Here is a 23,098-nt window from a genome sequence, read left to right as displayed (position 1 = left end):
CATCCACTGATGGACATTAGGGTTGCTTCTACCCTTAGGCTGTTGTGACTAACAATAGATAAATGTGGAGAGACAGAATTAATCCAGGGTTCTGATTCCAAGGACTCAGAGAAGGGGACAATGGACTACTTAACGGGTATGGGGTTTCCATTTGGACTTTCCTCTCACTATTTGGACTCACCTCTTATCACCTGAACTCACCTCTCACCTGGACCCACCTCTCACCACCATCATGTACACTTTATTCTCTAACTACGTGGAAAGAGGCATGGTATCTTGAAGCCACTGAGGTCTCTCCTTCACCTCTGCTGTTGCCCATGCCAAGAGCTCTCTGCAGGGGCTACCTCCCCCAGTGCCCACATGGAAAGAACCTACTCATTCCTTGGGTCTCAGATGAAATGCCAACTCCTCTGGGAACCCAGCCTGCAACTCTATAACCTTATGCATGCATCCCTCCATGGAGTTGTTTTGTGTTGTTTTGTGTTTTTTTGTTGTTTTTTTTTTTTTTGTCTTTTTGTTTGTTGTTTGTTGTTGTTGTTGTTGTTGCTATTTCTTGGGCCGCTCCCACAGCATATGGAGGCTCCCAGGCTAGGGGTCGAATCGGAGCTGTAGCCACCGGCCTACGCCAGAGACACAGCAACGCGGGATCCGAGCCGTGTCTGCAACCTACACCACAGCTCACAGCAACGCCGGATCGTTAACGCACTGTGCAAGGGCAGGGACCGAACCCGCAACCTCATGGTTCCTAGTCGGATTCGTTAACCACTGCGCCACGACGGGAACTCCTGTGTTGTTTTTTTTACCAAGTTATCTTTCTCTGCCTAATTGTCAGATAACTCTGATTAATATAATTAATCAGTTTAACTAGATTAATTAACTAACAGTTACTCCAGCCTATAGTGACACATCCTTCCCTCACACATTGACACTGTGAAAGTATGTGTCTCATCAGAGAAGCCAGGACATTCTGAAGTCTTGTCATTGATGAAAAGAGGAGGAATTGATGAAGAACCCTCTCAGCCACCCTCCTTTCCAGGAGACGACTGGACACACCAGCACATTCATCCATCCAGCTCTTCCTTCTTATGAACTACGATGGCTCTAAGTGAACACAGTCCCCATCCAGGGACTGGTCTCTCTGGACCCACCTGCTTTTCTGAAGAAAGGTTACCTCAGGAAATACCCTTTTCAACCATGTGCACATGGGTTTGGACCCTCTTAAGACCTTTCTCTGAGACTCTCAGTGGTGTGCTGTAGCTATCTCTTCCCAACTCCACATTCAGTGACACCATATTGGTAACCTGAAATCAGCCATCCTGGAGGCATTTACACATTGGGGGTTGGCAAACACCACAGATCAGAATTTTTTGTTCTTGGCTTTGTGTTATTTGTTTAGAGCAAGCCAGTCGTTAACCACTTTCCAGTGCACCATTGCAAGCACCCACATTCCCAGTCCCTTCCCCAAAGATCCAGTCTTCTTAGCAGACCAGACCCTGTGAAAGAATAAGATTTCAAGAAGGAAGAAGTATAGCTTAACTAAAATGTTTGGTAGGGGATGAGGATTGGATGATGAATCCAGTTTGGTTTTTGTTTCTCTTCCAGCAAACAGTGTGTGCTATTTACGCCATTGCAGAACAAAGTGACATCATGCTTCCCAACTCTGTAGATAATTCTGTGCACTTATGCACTCCCACTGTGTTGCCCTATCCTCTCCTGGAATGGTCATTTTGAGGAAACATGAGAAGGGATGCTTCTTTACATGCTTCTCACACACAGCCCAACAGCCCCCAAGCCCTACTTCTGCGCAGGAGACTTAAGGTTGGGACATGGTCTATAATTAATACTTGTAAAAGTGCGAGGGGTAAGGAGGCACTTTGCAGAATCTGTGGGTGCTGTCGGTGACAGTGAAGAAGGAAGAGAAGGCAATGACATGAGATTGTAATCCTCACAAAGATAGGGATTAGATCAGGTTTTGATCCAGCATCAGAAAAAGTACTCAATAAATATTTGTTGAATAAATTGAAAGAAAGAGGAGGACAAGGAAGAAGAAGAGGGAGAGATGGAAAAGAAGCAAAGCTAGCATCCTCCTATTTGCCAAGAACTAGCATTGCTGGTGTCTTACATATAGAATATTTCTCCGAATCTCCCCAGCAGCTCTAGAAGGTAGGTCTTCCTCTCCTACATGAGGAAACTGAGGCTTAGTGGGAATATCCTATGCTTTGGGGGATGCAAGGAAAGGGGAAGGGGTACTCTCTCACATATTGTTTGAGATGGAAAGTAAATTGCTAAAGCCTTTTGGGAAGGAAAGTTTGAATTCAGAATTTATCAAAAATGTTAATGCCTATGCCCTTTGAACCAACATTTCCACTTCTAAGGAGCCGCCTCTCTGGAAAACACTCAAATCTGTACCTAAAGAGGAATGTGCAAGGTTGCTCATGGCAGTGTTACTTGTCAGGGTGAAAAACTGAGAACACGTGAAATGTCCATCAGCAGGGAGATGACTAAACAAATGACTGTACATCCATTCAACAGGATATTGTGAAACTTATAAAACCAATGTCTTGCACATGCACTGGAATGGCTAAAATGGAAAAAAAATGGAAAATAGCAAGTGTTTTCATGGATTTGGAGCCCTAATACACTGCTGGTGGGAGGACACAAACCTCTGGAAAATGGTTTGGCAATAGCTACTAGAACTGTACATATGCATTCCCTATCATCTAGCCATCCACTTATATGTGTATACAACAGAAATGTGTACACGTATTCATTAAATGGAATTCACTTGATGTCCATCGCTCATAATCTTAAAAAAAAAAAATCAAACCAGAAATTACCCAAGTTTCTGTCACTTGGGTCAATGAATTGTGGTGTATTTACTCAATGGAATACTACAAAGCATACGTCTCCAATGGGAGAAATCTGTTACCTCCATAAGGCAAAAAATTGATTTGGGGGAGTAAAAAATATACAGATATACATACAATATAGATAAAAATAGACATTGATAGATAGGTTGACTAAATAGATAAATAGATTAGATAGATAGATAGATAGATAGATAGATAGATAGATAGATAGATGATAGATAGATAGAGTGTATCTGTGATATTAAATTTCATGGAGGGGCAATTCAGGAAACTGTCTAAAATGGTTTCTGGAGGGACAAAAATTTTAAAGGATTAAGAAAAAAGTGATAAGATTGATGATCTATGGATGCATGTAAAAAAAAAAGTCGAATTTCCTATTTAAAAAAGAATGAAACATTGTCATTTGCAGCAGCGTGGATAGACCTAGAGATTATCATACTAAGTGAAGTAAGCCAGACAGAGATAGACAAGTATTATATGATATCTGTATATGCGGAATCTAAAAAGATAAAACAAGTGAATTTCTTTACAAAACAGAAACAAACTCACAGACAGAACAAACCAAAGGATAAACTTTTGGGGAAAGGGATGAATTGGGGGGAAAGGATTGGCATATACACACTATTATGTGTAGACTAGATAACTGGCAAGGACCACACAGCGAAATCTACTCAATATTCTGTATTAACCCATATGGGAAAAAAGAATGAACATATATATATACATGTAGAACTGATTCAATTTGCTGTACACCTGAAACTAATACATTGTTAGTCAACTATATTCCAATAAAAAAAAATTTAAAGAAAACAAACATATGGTTATCAAGGGGGAAAAAGGGGAGGGATAAATTAGGAGTTTGGGATTAACAGATATATACCACTACATATAAAATAGATCAACAAAAAAATTTACTGCATAGCATAGAGAACTATATTCAATATCTGGTAATGAAATCAGACACAAAGGAGAGTATACCATGTGATTCCACTCATATGAAGTGCCAAAACCCAGGTGAAGTTTATTTACAATGTTCTGTCAAGAGGTTGTTTGAGGGGAGTTCCCACTGTGGCTCAGCGGTAAAGAACCTGACTAGTATTCATGAGGTCAAAAGTTCAATCCCTGGCCTCATTCAGTGGGTTAAAGGGTCCACGTTGCCATGAGCTGTGGTGTAGATCGCAGATGCAGCTCGGATCCTGTGTTGCTCTGGCAGAGGTATAGACCAGAGGCTACAGCTCCAGTTCAACCCCTCCCTGGGAACTTCCATATCTCTCGGGTGCAACCCTTAAAAAAAAAAAAAAAAAAAAAAAGAGTGTTTAGGGAGGAAATCCAGGGGCAGGGAGTTGGTCACATTCTTTCCCTTGATCAGGTCCTGGTGCACGAGAGTGTTCAGTGAATGAAAATTCATTGAGCTACACAGTTAGGATGTGTGCTCTTTTCTCCATGTAAGTTATTCTTCAATTTTTAAAAAAAAGAGTTACCATCGTGACTCAGCAGTAGTAAACACCACTAGTATCCATGGGGACTCGGGTTCCATCCCTGGCCTCACTTAGTGGGTTAAGGATCCAGCGTTGTCATGAACTGGGGCATAGGTCACAGAGGCAGCTTGGATCCTGTGTTACTCCAACTGTGGTGTAGGCCGGCAGCTGCAGATCCAATTCAACCCCTAGCCTGGGAACTTCTATGTGCCGTGGGTACAGCCCTAAAAAGACAAAATAAAAATAAATGAATTTTTCCATATGGACTGACGTGGAAATATGACTTGGACCTATAATTAAGGAAACAAAGCAGGGACAGAATGATTTGGTAGAATGAGCCCACATATAGAACAGCTGCAAGTGTGTAAGTCAAGGTAAAAATGGAGATTTGCAGAAAAACTGCCCAGCCCTGTGCCTGAGGTATCTCAAAACAAAGGGGAGAACTAGGGGGATGAGAATGTTTCCATTTTTAAATTTTTGTAACTGTAGTAAAATACTCTTCACATAAAATTTACCATTTTGACCAGTGACCAGTTCGGTGGCATGAAGTACATTCACATTGCTATTCAACTATCACTACCACCCACCTACAGAACTTTGTCATCATCCCAAACTGAAACTCTGTTCTCACTAAACACTAACTCCCCATTTCCTCCTCCCTCAGCCTATGGTACTCACCATGCTACTTTCTTTTTCTCCTAACGTCAATATTCTCATCTAAGTGGAATCATATAATATTTATCCATTTATGTCTGCATGTTTCACTCAGCACAATGTCTTTTAGGTTCATTCATGTCATAGCAAGTGTCAGAATTTCCTTCCTTTTTAAGGCTGAATAAATTCCATTGTATGGATGGACCACATTTTTTTATCCACGCATTCATCCCTGAACATGAGTCGTTGCCACGTTTTGGCTATTATGAATAATGCTACTATGGACACTGGTGTATGAATATCTGTTCAAGTCCCTGCTTTCAATCATTTTGTCTATATACCCAGAAGGGGAATTGCTGGGTCAAATGGCAGTTCTATGCTTAATTTTTTGAGGAGCCACTGTACTGTTTTCTATATTAACTGCAGCATCTGGGAGGAAATTTCAGTATTGTAAGAATATCCACTTCTAGGGATAAGCTCAAGAGAAAATGAAAACACACATCCACACAAAAATTTGTATGCAAACCAGGAGTTCCCATCGTGGCTCAGCAGAAACAAATCTGACTAGTAACCATGAGGACCCAGGTTCGATCCCTGGCTTTGCTCAGTGAGTTAAGGATCCAGCATCAACGTAAGCTGTGGTGTAGGTTGCAGACGGAGCTCAGATCAGGCTTTGATGTGACTGTGGCAGAGGCTGGAAGCTAAAGCTCCAATTCGACACCTGGCCTGAGAACCTCCATATGCTGCAGGTGCGACCCTAAAAAGACACACACACACACAAAAATTTGTATGCAAATGTTTATGGCAACACAATTCATAATAGACAAAGGTGGAAGCAACGCAAACATCTATTAATGGATGGGTGGATAAACAAAATGAAGTATATCCATAGACTGGATATACCATTTTTTATTCAGCTGTAAAAAGAGATGACATACTGATGCCTGCTACAACATGGATAAACCTTAAAAACATTATGCTGGAGTTCCCGTCGTGGCGCAGTGGTTAACGAATCCGACTAGGAACCATGAGGTTGCAGGTTCGATCCCTGCCCTTGCTCAGTGGGTTAAACATCTGGCATTGCTGTAAGCTGTGGTGTAGGTCGCAGGTGCGGCTCGGATCCTGCGTTGCAGTAGCTCTGGCGTAGGCTGGCAGCTACAGCTCCGATTCGACCCCTAGCCTGGGAATCTCCATATGCCGCAGGAGCGGCCCAAGAAATGGCAAAAAGACAAAAAAATAAAAATAAAAAAAAATAAAAAACATTATGCTAAGTGAACAAGGTCCGAAACAAAAGACACATATTACATGATTTCATTCACGTGAACTGTCCAGAACAGAGAAATATCTAGAGACAAAAAGAGAAATGGTTTCTTAGGGCTGGAATGTGGGAGGTGGGAGGGGAATTCAGAACAATAACTAAAGGATACATTTCTTTTTGAGGTGATGAAAATGTCCTAAAATTGACTGTGATGATTGATTGGACAACTCTGAATGCTGTAAAAGAAAAAAAAAATTGTACCTTACCTTTTGTTTTGTTTTGTTTTGTTTTGTTTTTTTGTCTTTTTAGGGCTTCCCCATGGCACATGGAGGTTCCCAAGCTAGGGGTCAAATTGGAGCTGTAGCTGCTGGCCTACGCCACAGCCACAGCAATGCCGGATCCAAGCCATATCTACAACCTACACCATAGCTCACGGCAACGCCGCATCCTTAACTCACTGAGCTAGGCCAGGGATCCAACCTGCATCGAACCTGCATGGATTCTAGTCAGATTTGTTTCCACTGAGCCGTAATGAGAAATCCTGAATTTTACACTTTAAACGAGTGAATTGTATGGTACATGAATTATATCTCATTAAAGCTGTTAACATAAAAGGAGGGCATCATGCTAAAATAACTCAGAGAAATGCAAATTCTGTATGATATCATCTATATGTGGAATCTAAAAAATACAACAAACAAAAAGTGAAGCAGACTCACAGATAGAACAAACTAGTGGTCACCAGTGGGGAGAGAGGGTGGAAGGTACAAACTGTTGGGTTTGGGGTGAGGGAGTGGAAGGTACAAACTGTTGGGTATAAGGTAGGCCACAAGGATGTGTTGTACAACACGGGGAACATAGCCAATATTTTGTAATAACTAGAAGTGGAATGCAGTCTTTAAAATTGTATTGAAAATTTTTTAATTTTAATAAAATAAAAGTAAATTGAGGAGTTCACACTGTGGCATCGTGGGTTAAGAAGTGCAGTTTCAATCTCTGGCCCCCAGCACTGGATTCAAGGATCCGGTGTTGCCACAGCAGCAGCACAGGTCACAGCTGTGGCTCAGATTCAATCCCTGGCCCAGGAACTTCCATCTGCTATGAGTGTAGCCATTTTTAAAAAGTGAAAGTAAAAAGTAACACGATGAATGGAGTTCCTGCCATGGCTCAGTGGAAACGAATCTGACTAGCATCCATGAGGACACAGGTTCGATACCTGGCCTCGCTCAGTGGGTTAAGGATCCAGCATTGCCATGAACTGTGATGTAGGTCACAGATGAGGTTCAGATTCCTCATTGCTGTGGCTGTGGCGTTGCAGTTCCAATTCCACCCCTAGTCTGGGAACCTCCGTATGCCACGGGTGTGGCCCTAAAAAGACAAAAAACAAAAATAAAAAATAAAAGAAAAAGAGGAGGAAGATCATGAGGAAGAGACGGGAGAGACCGAATCAGCTGTGAAGCATCACCTGAGGCAGTGGACCCCCCTCTGAGGCTGGACCGTCCCTGGTTTGATTACCAACTGTGTCAATTACTGGCCTGGGAGCCATTTCACTTCTGTGAGCCTCAGTTTCATCATCCATAAAGTGGGAGCCACTATGCGGATCTGTTAGGGCAGTTGAGGATTCTGTAAGATACCAAACTGCCTGGTCACATGTGGAAGGGATGGAAGTAGGTGTAATGATGATGGAAATGATGCATCAGTGATAGCTGGATGAGCTGGGCTTGGGGGGTGCTTTGTGGTTGGGCTGGCACAAAAGCCCATGCTAATTTGAATGCTCTGCCTCAGCCTCCTTAACCAGGGGTTGTCAGCTCAGCTTTGCCCTCACTCATGGGCGTTTGGCTGTATTTCCTCACCAAGGCTATGTCAAGGGTGTATCCCTCTTGTCATAAGGTTTCTTGAGCAATAGAAAACTTGCTGGCAATAAAGGTTAAGACAGCTGTGCTGCTTAATTCATAGACCTCTCAGGAGAAACCTGGGAAGATTTTGAGCCAGCAGACCCTTCTCCAAAGTCAGCAAGTAGGTCCTGACCCTTCCTCGGTGCCCCAGATCTGTTGGCAGCTAGGAGAGGGCTGAAGAAGCCGGGCTTCAAGGAACAGCTTCTTCTAGAGTCAGTAAGTGATTTGGCAAATATTAGTTTTCTCTCTCGCTCGCTCCCTCTGTGTGTGTGTGTGTGTGTGTGTGTGTGTGTGTGTGTGTGTGTGTGTGTGTGAGAGAGAGAGAGAGAGAGAGAGAGAGAGAGAGAGAGAGACCATACATCTATCTCTCTGTCTCTCTGTGTCTGTCTGTTTCTGTCTCTGTGTGTGTGTGTCTGTCTTTCTGTCTCTCTCCCTGTCTCCATCCCCCTCTCTTTCTATCCCTTCTCCCTAAATAAGCAGATGCTCTGGCCAATTTGAGGAGAACTAAAGAAATTTCCAACCATTTATGCAATTATCACTCTCTCTTTTATTTGTTCATTTTTTTGTTTGTTTAGTCAACAAATTCTCCCTGACACCAGCTCTGTGCCCATTCCCACACTAGTGGCGGGTGGAGACAGAGATAAAGAAGGAAGGCTTTTGTCCTAAAAATATATCTGCCCATTCAGCCACTAGAATAAAAATCAAAAGAGCTGTGGGCATCCAGAGAAGGGAGAGGCAATTTCCAGTGGACTAACACAGATCATAAACCCCACCTAGCCGTGCCATTGCTATGAAGCATCTAGTGCTCTTTCCAGGACCTTTTCAGACAGGAAAACTTAGTCTCACAAAGGAGAGTGAGATCCTTAAGATCACACAGCTGGGAAGGGACCAAGAGAGAACTTGATTCTGAATCAGCTCCGGAATCCATGCTCCTTCCACTTTTTCTCTCAGTGTATTTGATTCTTCTTTCCTTATAGCACGGGCTCCATTGCATGTGTGTGTGTGTGTGTGTGTGTGTGTGTGTGTGTGTGTGTGTGTGTGTGTGTGTGTGTGTAGCAGAGGAGGAAAGAGAGATTTAATGTCCATTTCTGTCATAGACTAGAGCTACATAAGGGCGGGGATAGTGTCTGTCGTATACAGTGTATTCCTAATGCCCTGCACATAATAGACACTCTGAAATGTTTGCTGGGTAGATAGATATATGACTGGTTGGATGGATAAGTAGGTGGATGGATGGAAGGTGGGTGGATGGAGGGATGGATGTTGGGTAGATGGATGGATGAATGGATAGATGGGTAGTGGGTGGATGGATGGATGGATTGATGGTGAGTAGATGGATGGATGAGTGAATGGATGGACTGGAGGAGGCATAGCAGACCTATACACCCCCACAACTTGGCAGAGCAGGGTCTTGACTAAAGAACACTCTATGCTGAGAACAAGGTAAGAAAATATATAGAATTGGAAAAATGGCAAAATGGCAGAAGTCATTCTGTCCAGCCAGAGTATAAAACAGAACTCAGAGATGAGAATGAAACACTTGGACAGACATTCAGGCTCAAAGCAGAGGGAAGGAGGCAAAATGATCTGTTCAGATTTGAGAACTACTGGGACAGTTTCAAAGTAGGATTCCCCACTTTGATGACATTCTCATTTTATTTTTTCTTCCAGTTTTATTGAGATATAATTGACACACATAGATGAATACATTTAACAGCCATAATGGTTTGAATTACACACACCATGAAGCAGTTATCACAATAAGTTTAGTGAATATCCAACATCCCATACAGATAAAAAATTAAAGAAACAGAAAAAACTTTTCTTGTGGTGAGAACTCTTAGGATTTACTCTCTTAACAACTTTCATATATAACATACAGCAGTGTCGGTTATATTTATCATGTTGTAGATGACATCCCTAGTACCTATTTATTTTATAACTAGAAGTTGTACCTTTTTTTTAGAAGTTGTACTTTTGACTGACTTCATCCATTTCCCCCTCCCCAAATAACCACAAATCTAATCCCTTTTTCTGAGTCTGTTTGTTTGTGAAAGTGCAATTAAACTAAAACACTGTTAGTTGCTGTTACACAACATAGTGATTTAATATTTCTATGCAATTCAAACCAATCACCACAATGTCCACTTATGATACATCACCATGTAAAGATATTAATAGTTATTGATTATATTCCCCACACTGTACATTTCATAACCATGACTCATTTATTTTGCAACTGGAATTTTATACCTCTTAATCTCCCTTACCTATTTTTCTCATCTCCCAACCCCATCCCTCTGGAAATCACCTGTTTGTTTTCTGCATCTATAACTATTTCTGTTTTATTACATTTGTTCATTTGTTTTGTTTTTTTAAATTCCCATATAAGTGAAATCATACAGTATTTGTCTTTGTCTGACTTTATTCACTTAGCATAATGCCCTCTAGGTCCATCCATGTTGTCACAAATGGCAAGATTTCATTCTTCTCATGGCTGAGTAATATTCCATTGTGAATATATGTATCTTCTTTATCCAGTCATTTATCATGGGCACTTAAGTTGCTTCCACATCTTAGCTACCATTAAATAATGAGCAATGAGCACTATTCACATAGCCAAGACATGGAAGCAACCTAAATGTCCATCAACAGATGAATGGATTAAGATGATGTTGTACATATACACAATGAAATACTATTCAGCCATAAAAAGGACAAAATCAGGGTTCCCATTGTGGCTCAGCAGTAATGAATCCAACTAGTATCCATGAGGAGGCAGGTTTGATGCCCGGCCTTGCTCAGTGGGTTAAGGATCTGGCGTTACCATGAGCTGTGGTGTAAGTAACAGATGCGGCTCAGATCCTGTGTTGCTATGGCTGTGGCAAAGGCCAGCAGCTACAGTTCCCTAGTCTGGGAATGTCCATATGCCACAAGTGTGGCCCTAAAAAGACAAAAAAAAAAGAGCAAAATCATGCAATTTGCTGTAACATGCATGCAAGTAGAGATTCTCATACTAAGTCAAGTCAGAAAAAGAAAGACAAATATCATATGATATCACTTATTTGTGGAATCTAAAATATGGCACAAATGAACCTATCTACAAAAGAGAAACAGATTCACAGACATAGAGAACAGACTTGTGGTTGCCAGTGGAGAGGGGGGAGGGAGTGGGATGGACTGGGAGTTTGGGGTTAGTAGATGCAAACTATTACATTTAGAATGGATAAGCAATGAGGTCCTTCTGTACAGCACAGGGAACTATATCCAGTTTCTTGGGATAGACCATGATGGAAGAAAACATAAGAAAGGGAATGCAGGAGTTCCCATTTTGGCTCAGTGGGTTAAGAACCCAAAATAATCTCTATGAGGATACGGGTTCAATCCCTGGCCTTGCTCAGTGGGTTAAGGATCTGGCATTGCCACAAGCTGTGGCATAGGTTGCAGGTAGGGTTTGGACGCAGTGTTGCTGTGACTGTGGCATCAGCCTCAGCCACAGCTCCAATTTGATCCATAGCCTGGGAACTTCCATATGCTGCAGGTGCAGCCCTGAAAAAAGAAAGAAATACAAGAAAGGGAATATATATGAATGACTGGATCACTTTGCTGTACAGCAGAAATTGGCACAATATTGTAAATCAACTATACTCTAATGAAAAAAATTTTAATGTAAGCCAGAAGAAAATGCTGCAGTGAACATAGGGTGCCTGTATCCCCAGAGTATCAAACTAGAGAAGATATACTTCATGGACTATCATCTCTTGCCCCCTATTCAGTCTCAAAAATCCAAAAGAAGTCCGTTTCTGTTTTGTAGATCGATTCATTTGTGCTGTATTTTAGATTCCACATAGAAGTGGTATCATTTTGGTATTTGTCTTTTTCTTTCTGACTTACTTCAATTAGTATGAGAATCTCTAGTTGGCATCCATGTTGCTGCAAATGACATGATTTTGTTCTTTTAATGTCTGAGTAGTATTCCATCGTATATTTGTACCGCATAGAGAATAGACATGTGGTTGCCAAGAGGGAGGGGGAAAGGAGAGAGATGGATGGGGAGTCCAGGGTTAGTCGATACAAACTATAACATTTAGAATGGAAAAAAACAAGGTCCTATTATACAGCACAGGGAAATCTATCCCATCTCTTGGGATAGACAGTGATGGAAGACAATATAAAAAAAGAATGTGTATATATGTATATGAATTAGTCACTTTGCTATACAGTAGAAATTGGCAGAACATTGTAAATCACCTATTCTTTAATTTTAAAAAATCCAGATAGACAACCTAGCCCATCCCCTGAGCTCCTCTGCCTTCCTTTGAAGACCTTCAACCTATCTTCTCTTGACCCTCTCCTACTAGGATCAGCCAAGGGTGGTGAGACCCAGACTCCAAATCAGAAGACATGAGCAATCCCCAACCTTTGGAGGAGGTAAGCTGGGGGAGAGGGATGGGAGCATCTGGCAAGAGGGAAGGTGAGGAGCTTATTGCTTCAGATACAGTGGAGGGGTGAAAAATCATGACATGAATTCAAAACTAGAGCATGCTTTATGGTCATTCAGTTGGAGGAAAAGACTCTGAGATGGAACCCAAGTTGTGACAACCAGGGGAAGGAAGGAGCACCCCTGCTACATTTGTCCCAAATAGAAAACTCTTATCCTATGGTACTCAGTGTCCTGCTTCTCTTCTTAAAAGAACTGTGGCTCCAATATTCTCCTCCCTCTGATGGGACAAGATAAAATCTCAGAATTAGTTTCAGAAAGTCTGAAATTTCTGCAAGTGAGAAGTAACGCTCAATTCTTGGGAAGGATGGAGAATGAGACACAGCCACCAAATGTGACAACTGGAAAGGACTTTCAAAAGCACGCACATAAACACACACTCATTGTCTCTATGGGAAACTGAGGTTCAAATGAGAACAGTGACTTACCCAAGTTCACACAGGGCTAAAACAGAGCTGAAACCCTCCAAGTTGAGTTGCCATGTTTGGCAAATAAAAATGAAGAATGCCCAGTTAAATATAAATTTCAAATCAACAATAAATAATCTTTTGGTGTAAGTATATTTCATGCAACATTGGGTACATACTTATTCTTTAAAACTTGGGATTTTAGGGGAATTCATGCTGTGGCACAGTGGGTTAAGAATCTGACTTCAGTGGCTCAGGATGCTGCAGGGGCATAGGTTTGATTCCCAGCAATAGGTTAAAGGATCCAGCATTGCCAAGTCACAGCTATGGCTCAGATTCAATCCCTGGCACAGGAACTTCCACATGCTACGGGTGCAGCCATTAAATAAAAAAAAAATTTTAACTTGGGTTTTTTTGAGAGTTCCCATTATGGCTCAGTGGTAACGAATCCAACTAGTATCCATAAGGACACAGGTTCTATCCCTGGCCTCGCTCAGTGGGTTAAGGATCCAGCATTATTGCCAGCTGCATTGTAGGTTGCAGATGCAACTCAGATACCACGTTGCTGTGGCTCTTGCATAGGCTGGCACCTGCAGCTCCAATTTGACCCTTAGCCTAGGAATTTCCATATGCCACAGGTGCAGCCCTAAAAAGACAAAAAACAAACAAACAAATTTTTAAAACCTTGGGTTTTTTTCATCTTAAACATGAGTGTACTTGGCATTTTATATTTTACTCAGCAACCCTAAACTCTTTGGACTACATCTCCTTCATCTCTTTAACCTCCTACTCCTTTGATGATATTTGTCATCTCTTCGCCCAGGAGGCATATGACATGTCAGGTGCCCGCCTAGCCCTGACGCTGTGTGTCACCAAAGCCCGGGAAGGTTCACAGGCAGACCTGGATGCCCTAGAAAGCATGTTCCAGCAGCTGAGGTTTGAGAGCACGATGAAGAAGGACCCCACTGCCCAGGTACTGTGCTGCCAGCTCCAGGCCAGCAGGAGAGGGGACTGGACAGGAAGGTGGGCTCTGGGGCCACACCTGAGTCTGGCCATTTCTCTCATTCCAGCAATTCTATGAAGAGCTGGAAAAATTTCAGCAGGCCATAGATGCCCGGGAAGACTTTGTCAGTTGCGCTTTTGTGGTGCTCATGGCACATGGGTTGGAAGGTCGCCTTAAAGGAGAAGATGGCAAGATGGTGGATCTGGAGGACCTCTTCCAGGTGCTTAATAACAAGAATTGCCGGGGCCTGAGAGCCAGGCCTAAGGTGTACATCGTGCAGGCCTGTCGAGGAGGTACGGACAAAGCCAAGAGCACAGAGCCCCCATCCCAGATCCAGAGATCCAGCTAAGCCTGGGTTTGTCCATCTGTCTTCTGGCCTTCTCCTTTCCTCATAATTCTCTGTAATTTTGCCTTATCCTCTTCTTAATATTTCAGAACAAAGGGACCCCGGTGAACCAATAGGTGGAGAAGATCTTGTGATGATCGCAAAAAGCAGTCCTGAAACCATTCCCACATACACAGACACCCTCCATGTATACTCCACCGTGGAGGGTATGAGTTCCCAGCTGACCCAAGGTGGCCTGTTCCTCTGCCTTGCCCACCCATCCTGACCCCTGAGACACTCCTCCAGGACCCACCCTTGCCCAGGGTCTCTTGTACACACACACACACACACACACACACACACACACACACACACATACACACACACACATGCATACACACCCACTGGAGCTCCCCTGAGCCCCCATCTCTGAAATTCCCAGGGTACATTGCCTATAGACATGACCAGGAAGGCTCCTACTTCATCCAAACCCTTGTTGATGTGTTCATGAATAGAAGAGGACCTATCCTGGAGCTTCTGACAGAGGTGAGTTGGGACAAGGTCCTTGGAACCCTCACCCAGCCTAAGCAGGGAGCAAGTAGAGTGGGCTGAGCCTCTTCCAAACTGCATTTTCCCACTCTCCTGCACCCCAGGAGAGTCCAACCTTAGTCCTGACATAGAAACTAAGATGCCCTTCTCCCAACAATGACCTTCTCTAATGCAGGGAATTCCAAAGCCCATGGTATGTGAGATAATTTAGATGATATTCAGATAAATTTCTGTAAACAAAGCCCTTAAGTTTCACCAATGTTTAGGAAATGTTGGGGCAATCTGATGGTTATATGTTATTATGGCAGATTAGAAAAAAAACATATAACAGTAATATCTGACCAATGATTGTTTAGAAATTATGGTATAGGATGAGACAAAAGTCTCCCATTTTAGGACATGTAGACCCACCTGCCCTGCTCTCTAACCTCCCAATAAGACTCCTCCAAAGGCCCAGCCACAAGCTGACCACACCTGTTGTTGCAGGTGACCCGGCGGATGGCAGAAGAGGAGCTGTTCCAGGAAGGGAAGCCGAGGAAAGTGAACCCTGAAATCTACAGTACCCTTCGGAAACGTCTCTATCTGCAGTAGAAGTAGAAAGGGTAGGGAGGGGTTCTCTTTCCAGTGCTCTCTCTGTCCCACAGATATTTAGAGGCAGCACTCATCATTTCTCCAAAGTCTTCTCTTCCAAAAGCTAAACAGCATCTAGCGCCTCTTTCATCACACCCTTCATGCAGGTCCTCCTTCAATCTATCCCTTAGAGCAAGCCAGCTAAAACCGAGCACAAAGCATGATGGTAACATTAACATCACCTCCCTCAGGCTGGCCTCTCTACCTCTATTAATGCAACCTAAGAGGGCATTCACTTATCCTACTCTCTGCTCCCGTGCTCAGCTGAAGCCCTCTTCTTTCTGCCATGAATCATGCTCCCACAAATGTAAATGAATAATGCTCAAGATCTTCCACTGATAAATCAATGCCCACTCACCACCTCCCACCCTAATCAGATCTTCACTGGCTCTGGAATTTCCCCTGAAATTACAACCTTCTCCTCTGGAAACCATATCCATTCCCATCTCCCAGTGATTCCTTCTCAACCTCTGGAAATTCAGTGAGACAAGAATTGTTCTCTCTCCAAGATCCCTCTTCCTTGATCCATTCTCCTCATGGGCTTTCTCTCTCTCTGGCTAATAGAGCTGCTTCCTGCTTTTCTGGTCTCTCCCTTCTAACTAATGCTGCCAGCCCCCCACATAATGCACTAGGTTCTATCATTTGTCCAAGATAATCCATCCATTCACCCATTCTCAGAGTTTCAACTTTCAACCACTCTGAATCAGAGCATGTTGGAGCTATTGCAGATACCCTAGTGTTGCCTTATTATCTTTCAGACAATCTGATGCAAGTCCAGAGAGGTTAAAAATAGCTTGTCAAATACCACACAGTAAGTCAGTGACATAGTCAAGTTCTGGCTTCCATTTCAGCCCCCTTTCCACTGACTGCTAAACCTTGATCCATCAAATTTCTTTTCTAATTGAAGGAGCTGACTAATAAGGTTATTCTTACCTTGGAGGTAGGAGCTCGCTGGAAGACTTCTAAAAATGCTCAATGACAGGAGTCAAGGCAGGTTACCTCCATAAGCTGGGCCTAGGTTGGAAGCTGGATCAGAGAATTCCAAGTCTATGGCACATGTATATTTGACCTTTCCCACTGAAATAACCTGTGGTCATATCCTCCATCATTGAAAACTCATTGCTAAAGATGAGTCATTTCTTCCTGGTCCATCTTTCAAGTGTTCCCTGGAGCCCTCAACCTCAAACCTCTGCAGTTATCTATGACTCCCATCTTCCTGCATTCTTCATTGGTCACCAGCCACTATGCCCAGCCCAGGCCCACTTTGAATTTGTTCTCTTCCCTTACATGTCACTCTCTAGTTTCATCCTCTCTTGTCTGCATCTTTGCACATTCCCTTCCTTGCCTCTGTGCTTGCCCATCTCATCCTTCCTCTGTCCTTCATACCATTCACAATTCTTGATCTCCCTAGAATACTCAAGAAGACACAACAGTGCCTCATTATATAGAGATCAAGGCCAAGCTCCATATCTTGATTACTCACACCCTGACAATCCCACCCCCTACTAGAAATCAGCTAAACTCATCTCCCACCTTCCCCACCATGAATTCACTCTTCCGTCAAAACTAATATTGTCTCACTGATCTCTGCCTCTAAGCCTTTGCCATGACCATTTCCCCAAGCTTGAGTACCCCACCTCTCTCTCTTTCACCTCTTTCTACTACCTCCTACTCCTACTTATTCCAGAAAGCCATTCCTAATATTCTTTCTAGTTGATTCTACGCTCTCATCCAGGATAAGACACATAAATTACAATTTCTCCAGAGCAGGGAAAAAGTCTTTGATCAACATAATGGATGTTCAATAAGCAGTTGTTAAACTTTAAAAAAAAATGTATTAGACAGAGTTCCCATCATGGCACAGTGGAAAAGAATCTGACTGGGAACCATGAGGTTGAAGGTTTGATCCCTGGCCTCGCTCAGTGGAGTAAGCATCCGGCTTTGCTGTGCGCTGTGGTGTAGGTTGCAGGCGCAGCTCAGATCTGATGCTATGGCTGTGGCATAGGCTGGCAGCTGTAGCTCTCATTGGACCCCTAGCCTGGGAACCTCCATATGCCACAGGTTCGGCTGTTAAAAAAAAAAGCAAAAAACAATGTATTGGAATCTTTCTTTTGTGCTTAAATAGTAAAACTGATGTGAAAGGCATTATGATTTAATTTCTTTTTCCTGACGGCCATCTGTATCCTAGGTATGTCTATCATGAGTGGAGAATCAGAAGCTTCATTCCTTTCATAAAAGCAGGTGTGGAGTTCCCATTGTGGCTCAGCAGTTAACAAACCCAACTTGTATCCATGAGGATGCAGGTTCAATCCCTGGCCTCGCTCAGTGGGTTAAGGATCAATGTTGCTGTGACCTGTGGTTTAGGACACAGATGTGGCTCAAATCCCACATTGCCGTGGCTGTGGCATAGGCCAGCAGCTGCAGCTCTGATTGGACCCCCTAGCCTGGGAATTTCCATATGCCACGGTGCAGCCCTAAAAAGCAAAAAAAAAAAAAAAAAAAAAAAAAAAAAAAAAAATTTAATTTTAAATTAAAAAAAAAAAAGCAGACGTGTTGGGAATTTGTAAAGTTAGAGACCACACTTCCACGCCAAGTGACAATATTTCATGTCCCTGTTCCACCTCCAGAATGTTCCCAAGGAAGTACCCAGACACAGAACTACAGCTTTTCAGAACCCTATGGGACATTGGAGATCACAAATACAGGGTCGCAAATTTTAGCAAGTGTACAACTTCTCTTTTTTTAAGTTTTATTGGGGTATAGTTGATTTACAAAGCTTTGAACATTTCTGCTGTACAACAGTGATTCAGTTATACATCTACACACATCCATTTTTGTTCACAGTATTTTCCCATATAGATTATCACAGAATATTGGGCAAGTTCTCTGTACTATATAGCAGGTCCCCATTGGACAATTATTCCATATACCTCAGTGTTCATACGCCAATCCCAAACCCACCCTCCTCGTCCAAACCTGCCTACCCTCACCTGTCCCTTTTGCTAACCACAAGTTTTTCAAAATCGGTGAGTCTGTTCTGCAAATAAGTTCATTTGTATCCTTTTTTTATTTATTTTATTTTATTTTATTTTTGTCTTTTGTCTTTTCAGGGCCACACCCGTGGTTCCCAGGCTAGGGGTCTAATCAGAACTACGGCTGCCAACCTACACCGCAGCCACAGCAACACCAGATCCGAGCCACATCTGTGACCTACACCACATCTCACAGCAACACCAGATCCTTAACCCACTGAGCTAGGCCAGGGATTGAACCCGCAACCTCATGGCTCCTAGTCAGATTCGTTTCTGCTGTGCCACAACAGGAATTCCTGTATCCTTTTTTAGATTCCACGTATAAGTGATATCATATCATGTTTGTCTTTGACTGTCTGGCTAATTGCACTTAGTATGATAATTTCTAAATCCATCCATGTTGCTGCAAATGGCATTATTTCATTCTTTTTATGGCTGAGTAATATTCCATTGTATATATGTACCACATTTTCTTCATCCATTCCCTTGTCGATGGACATTTAGGTTGCTTCCTTGTCTTGGCTTTTGTAAATAGTACTGCAATGAATATTGGAGTACATGTATCTTTCTGAATTATGTTTTTTTCCAGATAGATGCCCAGGAGTAGGACTGCTGGATCATATGACAGATCTATTTTTAGTTTTTTGAGGAACCTCCATATTGTTTTCCATACTTGTTGCACCAATTTACATTCCCACAAACAGTGCAAGAGGGTTTCTTTTTCTCAGCACCTTCTCTAGTATTTATTGTTTGTAGATTTTTTGATGATGGCCATTCTGGCTGGTGGCTACCTCTCTATATCTTGGTGCCCATGGCAGACATAACTCATCTATCACACCATCTTTCCTACCAAATGCTAGTATAGCCAGTCTTTCTCCTCGCAGCCCCTCAGGAAACATAGACACGTCATTCCTGATCCAGTTGAACCCCTTCATTAGGGAGTGACATGTCTAGGGTCACCAAGTTCTTAAGTAGTAGACCCACAGCTCTTCATTCTGTGGTGCAGTAAAAGCCATGGCAGTAGTCAGGGCTTTACTCATGGGAATGGCAGCACAAGTGGCTAAGACAAGGGTGAGTGTACAATCAAGTAGATCTGGGGCAATGTACAGGATATAATGAATTCTGAGCCCCCACCCATGTGCAAATTGTGGTCTAAACAGTGGCCCAAGAGTCTAGAGTATCTGAACACAGGGCTCAGCAAACTGTGGGCTACCCTCCAAATCTAGCCTGCAGGCTATTTTTATAAATAAAGTTTTATTAGCACACAGTCATGTTCATTCATTTACATATTGTCAGTGGGGAGTTCCCATAATGGCTCAGTGATTAAAGAACCTGACTAGGATCCATGAGGTTGTGTGTTCGATCCCTGACCTTGCTCAGTGGATTAAGGATCCGGCATTGCCATGAGCTGTGGTATAGGTCGCAGACATGGCTCAGATCTGGCATTGCTGAGGCTGTGGTGTAAGCCAGCAGCTCTAACTCCGATTGGACCCCTATCCTGGGAACTTTCATATGACGTGGGTGCAGCCCTAAAAGGCAGAAATAAATTTAAAAAATAAATAAAAATACATATTGTCAATGGCTACTTTCACCTTACGATGGCAGACTTGAGTAGTTACAATAGACAACCCATGGCCTGCAAAGCTGTAAATATTTACCCTCTGACCCTTTACAGAAAAAGTGTGCCAACCCCTGCTCTAATATCCTTCCAACAAATTCCCATTTTACTGAAGTCAGCCAGAGCTGCCCACCACCAAGAACCATGCCTGATACAACAGACAACAAGGGGCTGAGAATCATGGCTTAATTCTTCAAGATTCCAGATTCACACTTTCCTGAAATTATTTAGTAAATGCTTGAAAGTTTATCCTGGAAGTTTATTCCTATTGCGTGTCAGAAGACCCAGCTTTCGGAGAATTCTCTTTTTTTTTTTCTTCTTTTCAGTTTTTTTGTTTTGTTTTGTTTTGTTTTGTTTGTTTGTTTGTTTTGGAGGTTATCTTCATATAGTTGGCCTTTTTTTTTTTTAATTTATTTGTTCCCACTGTTCAGCAAGGGGATCAAGTTATCCTTACATGTACACATTTTTTCCCCACCCTTTGTTCTGTTGTAACATGAGTATCTAGACATAGTTCTCAATGCTACTCAGCAGGATCTCCTTGTAAATCTATTCTAAGTTGTGTCTGGTAACCCCAAGCTCCCGATCCCTCCCACAGGAGGATTCTTTTTTTTTTTTTTAACTTTTTCAGGGTTTTTAATTCTCTTGCTTTTTTCAACATCCACAGGAGGATTCTTATGATTGATGCAGGAGGTGTATTTCCTCAAGAAAAATACAAAAATATTCACACAGAGTTAGTACAGCCATGTGAGCACACTGTCAGGTCTCTCTCAGGGTGTTGGAGGGACCTATAAAGAGAGGGTCCTACAACTTATGCTGTGTTCCTATTATAGGAAATCCACCTCTGTCCACCACCTGTTCTCCAAGCCATTCTCTACCAGCAGTACGAACAGTAACTTAAAATTAAAATCTAGGAGTTTCCGTCATGGCTTAGCTGTTAATGAATCTTACGAGCATCCATGAGGATGCAGGTTCAATCCCAGGCCTTGCTCAGTGGGTTAAGGATCCTGCATTGCTGTAGCTGTGGCATAGGCCCGAGGCTACAGCTCCAATTTGACCCTTAGCTTGCGAACCTCCATATGCCATGGGTACGGCCCTAGAAAGCAAAAAAATAAATTAATTAATTAATTAAAAAATAAGAAGTAAAATGAAAATCTAGCTTGCTGCTCATCTTCTTAAAATCTTTCAGTGGCCTCCCAGCGCTGTTTGGATAAGTTTAAAAAAGAATCTTAATTTGACCCCTAGGTCCCATGCTGTCTTTCCCTCTTTCTGCCCCCGTTATTTTGGCCTTCTTTTCTCCCCAAATAGACTCTTTTCCACCTCAAGTCCCTTTGTCTAGATCATTCCTCCCAGTCACCTCTCTATCATTCATATTACAGTTCAAATATCATTTCTTCAGAGATGTTTCCTTGTCCATTAACCCATACAAAATCTGTTTTTACTGTTCTTTGAGATTTTTTCTTCAAACCATAGTCATACTTTAAAATTATGTCTTTAGGAGTTCCCATTATTGCACAGCAGAAACGAATCCAACTAGTATCCATGAGGATGCTGATTCGATCCCTGGCCTCACTCAGCATTGCTGTGGCTGTGGCATAGGCTGGCAGCTGAAGCTCTGATTCCACCCCTAGCCGGGGAACTTCCATATGCCACAGGTGTGGCCCTAAAAAGCAAAGAATAAAAAATAAAGTAAAATAATGTCTTTAGTTTTGTGATTATTTATTTAAAATCTAGCTCTTCCACTTGCTCCAAGACTAGATTTCTGTTGTTATAAGTCTATGAGATTTAAGGGTCATTTGTTATTGCAGTGTAATCTAATCTATGCTGAATGAAACACCAGAAAATATTGAAGGTCTAAAGTGGAAGAGGAAGAATTCCCGTCCTGGCTCAGTGGTTAACGAATCTGACTATGAACCATGAGGTTGCAGGTTGGATCCCTGGCCTTGCTCAGTGGGTTAAGGATCTGGCATTGCCGTGAGCTGTGGTGTAGGTAGCAGACTCGGCTCGGATCCCACGTTGCTGTGGCTCTGGCGCAGGCCGGTGGCTACAGCTTCGATTAGACCCCTAGCCTGGGAACCTCCATATGCCACGGGAACAGCCTAAGAAATGGCAAAAAGACAAAATAAAAATTTTTTTAAGTGGAAGAGGAGTTCCCTCTGTGTGATGCAGTGGGTTAAGAATCCAAGTGCAGTAGCTTGGGTCACTGTGGAGGTCTGGTTGGATCTGCAGCCCAGCTCAGTGGGTTAAAGGATCCGGCAGAGGTCCAGCTGTCGCTCAGATTCAGGCCTTGGAGTGGGATCCTCCATATGCCACAGGTGCAGCCATAAAAAATAAAAATCAAATAAAGTGGAGGAATCAGGTTAAAAGTGCACATTATGGTATTCCTGTTGTGGCTCAGCAGTTTAAGAATCTGACTAGTATCCATGAGGATGCAGGTTCAATCCCTGTCCTCACTCCATGGGTTTAGGATCCAGGACTGCCACAAGCTACAGCATAGGTCACAGATGTGGCTCAGATTTGGTATTGCTGTGGCTGTGGTGTAAGCCAGCAACTGCAGCTCAGATGTGACCCCTGGCCTGGGAACTTCCATAGGCCACATGTGCAGCCTTAAAAAGAAAAAAAAAAAAAAAGCAAATTATACTGAAAGATGCTCTAAGGGTTCCAGCAACCAAATACGAAATTCATAGAAACCATAAGATAAAAAAAAATCCACTTTCTATATCTATGAGTAGTTTACCATGAACCGTGTGAAAAGTTTATCCACTTAATTATTTTGCAATATACGTGTGCATCAAATCATCACTTTGTACACCTTAAATTTATACAATGTTATGTCAATTCTATCTCAATAAAGCTGGAAATTTTTTAATTAAAATGTTTA

At 42.5% G+C, this 23,098-nt stretch overlaps 1 protein-coding gene across 1 annotated transcript; it reads left to right on the top strand.

Moving 5' to 3' along the window:
• Nucleotides 8,131-17,431, top strand: CASP14 (caspase 14). Its single transcript, XM_003123430.4, has 7 exons — nucleotides 8,131-8,371; nucleotides 12,517-12,586; nucleotides 13,887-14,036; nucleotides 14,134-14,359; nucleotides 14,502-14,618; nucleotides 14,834-14,937; nucleotides 15,427-17,431. Exons 2-7 carry the CDS (start codon nucleotides 12,560-12,562, stop codon nucleotides 15,529-15,531), a joined length of 729 nt encoding a protein of 242 aa, XP_003123478.1. The 5' UTR covers nucleotides 8,131-8,371; nucleotides 12,517-12,559; the 3' UTR covers nucleotides 15,532-17,431.

This window comes from Sus scrofa, chromosome 2 (assembly GCF_000003025.6).
Source record: "Sus scrofa isolate TJ Tabasco breed Duroc chromosome 2, Sscrofa11.1, whole genome shotgun sequence".
Lineage (NCBI taxonomy): Eukaryota > Metazoa > Chordata > Mammalia > Artiodactyla > Suidae > Sus > Sus scrofa.
This window is presented reverse-complemented; position numbering and strand designations above follow the sequence as displayed.